General features: G+C 35.1%; 2 protein-coding genes across 2 annotated transcripts in view; one reads left to right on the plus strand and one right to left on the minus strand.

Annotated features, from left to right (window-relative positions):
- The first annotated feature begins 47 nt into the window (after positions 1 to 47).
- On the plus strand, positions 48 to 3,640 carry LOC111402872. The gene is made up of 8 exons (XM_023031213.1): positions 48 to 310; positions 385 to 485; positions 634 to 668; positions 899 to 956; positions 1,050 to 1,124; positions 1,524 to 1,681; positions 1,773 to 2,036; positions 3,035 to 3,640. Exons 1-8 carry the CDS (start codon positions 172 to 174, stop codon positions 3,282 to 3,284), a joined length of 1,080 nt encoding a protein of 359 aa, XP_022886981.1. The 5' UTR covers positions 48 to 171; the 3' UTR covers positions 3,285 to 3,640.
- Positions 3,641 to 4,097: 457 nt separating this feature from the next.
- The window catches only part of LOC111400390 (phytoene dehydrogenase, chloroplastic/chromoplastic-like), an 11,869-nt gene continuing 11,535 nt past the window's right edge, over positions 4,098 to 4,431 (minus strand). Inside the window, exon 8 of the mRNA XM_023027827.1 lies at positions 4,098 to 4,172. Within this exon, the coding sequence (XP_022883595.1) occupies positions 4,098 to 4,172 (75 nt within the window). The remainder of the gene's footprint in view (positions 4,173 to 4,431) is intronic.

Genomic DNA, 4,431 nt, shown 5'->3' on the forward strand with positions numbered 1-4,431 from the left:
TATATTTAGAAATCTTTGGGGTGACCTAATACATGTATGAATACCCAATATATTGGTGAACTATACGAAAAAGATTCACGTTCAACAAGTTTTTACATCGACGAAACTATTTTTTTTTTAAGAAAATGCAGCTCTTTTGGCAATCCCCTGATTATCCTAGTAAATTGTCCAATGATACTTGTTTCTGGTTATGAATTTATCTCCTCTTTGTTACTAATTGGAGTAAAACAGCAAGATGTCTTATCTACAGGGAATCAGCAAAGCAACATAACCACGGCCACCTGGAATTTTGTCAGAAATGTGTCTAAGGGTACGTGACGCAGACAAGTAGTAGACATAAGTTTATTTGTACTAGATTCTTACGCACTAAACATTCTTATCTAGATGTTGATTCCACCCCACGGGTTCTATTGACTCATATTCCTTTGTATCGCCCGGATTCGACCTCATGTGGCCCACATCGTTCTTCACCTATCATCAATCAGGTGCTTATCAATATTCTTCCATGATCCTTTATTTCTGATTGAAGTTGTGAAACATGTTCTTCCTTTTGCTTTAGACGTTTTATTGTTTATTTTTATACAATGTAATAACGTGAAATGTGCATGCATCTTATCTGCTTGTTCGGTTCAGAGAATTTCTCGTTCTGCTCATGATCAAGATATACTGTAAGCTAGCTTCTTTTTCCTTTTAATGGCATTTTGGTTCGAAGGATTGGATAACACTGAACGGAATTAAAAAAGGAAAAAAAAGTTCAAATCTTTTTTATTATACCGTCCAGTCATATCCAACGATCCTTACCAAACATGCACTTACTGTACTGGTCTTGTTTGTAATACATTCAACTTTATACTTGTACACTTTGACCGAGAACTTGTTGGTCAATTCTCTGGTGCAGGTACCAAAATTACATCACTGAAAAATCTACAGATGAGTTACTGGACCTCATCAGACCTGTATGTATTCTCTTCATTTCACAATGAATGCTGGAGAATAGGATGAGTGAAATGAAGCAGGGCACAATGATGAACTAATTTGTGTTGATGTAGGTGCTAGTCTTATCCGGTCATGATCATGATCAATGTACAATTACCCACACGTCTAAGTATGGTGCAGTGAGCGAGGTAAGCTCGTTATGACATTTTTCAGCATGCTGGAGTCACGGGTAGAAAAAGAACTCAAATATTGTCTATAGTCCTGTGTTAGGGATTAAAAAACCCCGATAGCAATAATAAAGGAAAGGGAAACAAAAACACAAATTCAATAATGGTTCACCCTCAATTTTATAGATACGTTCACTTGCCACTGTAGATTTTCTCTATAATTTAGAAAGAGATTATAAGGTTTTCATTTTCCTCACGCCTCTATCTTATCTCTAAAACAACCCAAACCCCCCCACCCCCACAAAAAAAAAAGGGGGAAAATTTTTTCTGTGCGAGCTGTCTGGTATTGTGTGTCTGTAGTGTTTTATCCTTGTATGGTTGTTATTCATTGCACTGCTGTAGATTGATGGATACATGCAGCATACTGTAGGAACTGTGAGCTGGCAGCAAGGGAATTTGTATCCTTCTTTCATGCTGTTATCTGCCTGTAATTTCACCTTACCAGATGGATCCAGTCCAGAAGATGCCATATCCACTCATCTGTGCTTTCTTCCTGCGCAATTGTTCATTTACATATGGTAAATATACATGCTAGATGATAAACGGGAGCATCAAACATTTAATTTCGCTGAGCTTTTCTTATGAAATTCCATTTGCTGAACGTATCAGGTACTTATCTCTATTTGCGATGACACTTATTATCCTTCTGTGGCCTGCAAATGAAGTGTTCATTTTCCGGAAGTTTGGTGAATTGACGGGGTATATCAGAAGTATAATTAACTTTAGCAGCTTTAGAAACGGCATGAAAGAGAAAAATGAAGATGAGAATTGTGAGTATGAGACGATTTGGGATGCAGAAGGAAATATGCACCTTATTAGAAAAGCCTCTCAAGCCCCCAAAACATATTCAGACGAGAGGATCTTGACTGAGCGGTAGGTACACCCTCTTATGCAATCAACTCTGATTTCATTTTTGCTTGGAAATGCTTGCGTGTATTGCTTGGTTTCTCTATTTCGAACTTTCTTGTTTATTATGCATGTGAAATTGATCGTCCACTACTTTCCATCACTTCCATCCGTACGTCAACATATATTTGCGACTTGTCAATTTTTCTCAACACTCGCATAGACAGAGGATCTGTTAGGTTCTCAAGAGTTGCATGCTGCATGTTTTTTGTCCTGGGTTCTATTGATTGGTATAGTTTTAGTCTCTTTTACAAAATTACACTATTTATTGTTCTAGTTACATTTGAGATGTATAATTTCTTTTTCTTTCATTTGTTTATAATGTAACATTAATCACTAAGAAATGAAAAAATTGTCAACACAACAAGATATCCTCCAATAAAAGGGGTTGGGGAAATAGAAAAGGGAGAAAAATAATATTTTTCTTCATATTTCTCAAATTTGTCATTGTTTTGTGAACCTATATGAGAGAGTTTGTAACAATTACGTAGTGTATGCATCTATCTTTTACATTTTTGTGATTTTTCTCCAGTTTTATAGTTTTTCGCATAAACACTTTGTTGTTTTGTACATGTTATTCTTCTTACTTCTACGAGCATGTTTGGCTCAGATGATACGCACCCAAAAGCGCCCCAAAAAGCTATTTATAATATTACCCAATCATTCTCAAAGGAGAATGGTGTGCTTAATCTGGAAATAGATTTAGATACGTAACATTAGCCTTGTTTGGTTTGGAGTAAAATTAAAATTTTAGTAGATTTTGATAACATTTGATGAAATGTGTGGTTAAAAAAGTTGATAAAAGTTGTGGATCCCATGAAATGTGGTTAAAAATAAGTTACGGGGGAAAATGAGTTTTAAGGAAGGGGGGCAAACATGGGCTAAATATAGTAGAGACGTATAACATTTTTTCTGTGAATCTCGTTAACTGGAAATATAAACATGTTCATTCATATCGCTTGCAGGGGCAATGCAGTGATGCGATCAAAAGCTAAGAAACAGATGGCGCAAGAATTGGATCCATCAAATCCTTCAGACGTGAATATACACGTAGGGATCGACGGTTTGGTGAAATTGCCGACTAGAACAACCAGATCAACTGCAAAGATGGTGATCTGGAGATTACTGCGGGCTTTCCAAGCAATTACGATCATTGCTGCTGTTAATGTCCCTCTCTATGTGTTGCTGCTTTTTAAAGACTGGATCGACAAATGATATTGTACCAAGTTGGTTTCGAACCATTCATTTCTGGTCAAGTATAGGAGTCTGATTGAATATGGAAGAAAACGAGTCATCTTCACCGACTAGTTAAAGCAGAGTGGCAGCATTGCAATATTTGGAAACATGTTGCTGTTGGATTTCTTCACAAGAACGATTTTGAATATGAGGTCTTAATTGCTTGTGAAATAGAAGATACATTTCTATTAAGGTTCATGTTTCTTGGAATTTGGTCTCAACCAGTTGTATTCCTTATCGTTTTGTTTTGTACTAATATGGGAAAATTAAAGCTGGGATCTCAACTTATGTCAAATGTGGAATTTGAAAGTCAGTATAATTTTTTGAGGCCTATATCCCCCAACTTTCAAGAAATTAGGAACATAATTTGCCGCCTAGATAGTCATATTGAGGCGACCGTGTCTAGCCTCTAGCTTTTTGACGTAGAACAGATTGTTGAATGGATTGAAATAAAAAAAAGGTAATAGTGCAAAGAAAGTGTCCGAACTTCGGTTTGGGTCTATAGTATCATTTCAGAAAGAGACGATAAGATGAGTAGAACTCATCGATTTGTCGTGACATACGATTGATATTGGCTATCTGAGTTCATTTAGAACTCGAAAATCGCTTTTGAAGTTTTAGCGTTATTTTTGTCATTTAGTGTATATTGAATTCTTTTCAATTTTAATTTATTTAAACTCTTATAAATAAACGGGTATTTCATTGTATTTTTATCATCTTACATTAAAAAAAAATTTTAAATTTATTTTCTTCATAATTTGGTGGATTCCAAAAATTGTGTTCTTAAAATTTTTACTTGAATTCATTGTTTTGCGTGGCGTCACTTATGTACTTAATCCCAACTAGTCTCAACTCGCCTTCGAGGACCTGACTTGTATTGAAATTTATCAAGCTGAATTGTCATAGGCGATTTCTTTCTTTTTTCTCAAATTCAAACTCGAATGTCAATACAAAGATTCGAAAATTCTTCTCTCTCTTTTCTTTAGTTGAGAGATATTACAACACGTAGAATTACATTTTTACACTTAGGAATTATATAATTTGAAAGTGATATAGTATTAATAATAGAGAAAATGTAAATTAGCTTGGAGATCTTGAATAAGTATCTGTTAAAAATTGTAAAGTG

The sequence above is a fragment of the Olea europaea genome, chromosome 1, assembly GCF_002742605.1.
Source record: "Olea europaea var. sylvestris chromosome 1, O_europaea_v1, whole genome shotgun sequence".
Lineage (NCBI taxonomy): Eukaryota > Viridiplantae > Streptophyta > Magnoliopsida > Lamiales > Oleaceae > Olea > Olea europaea.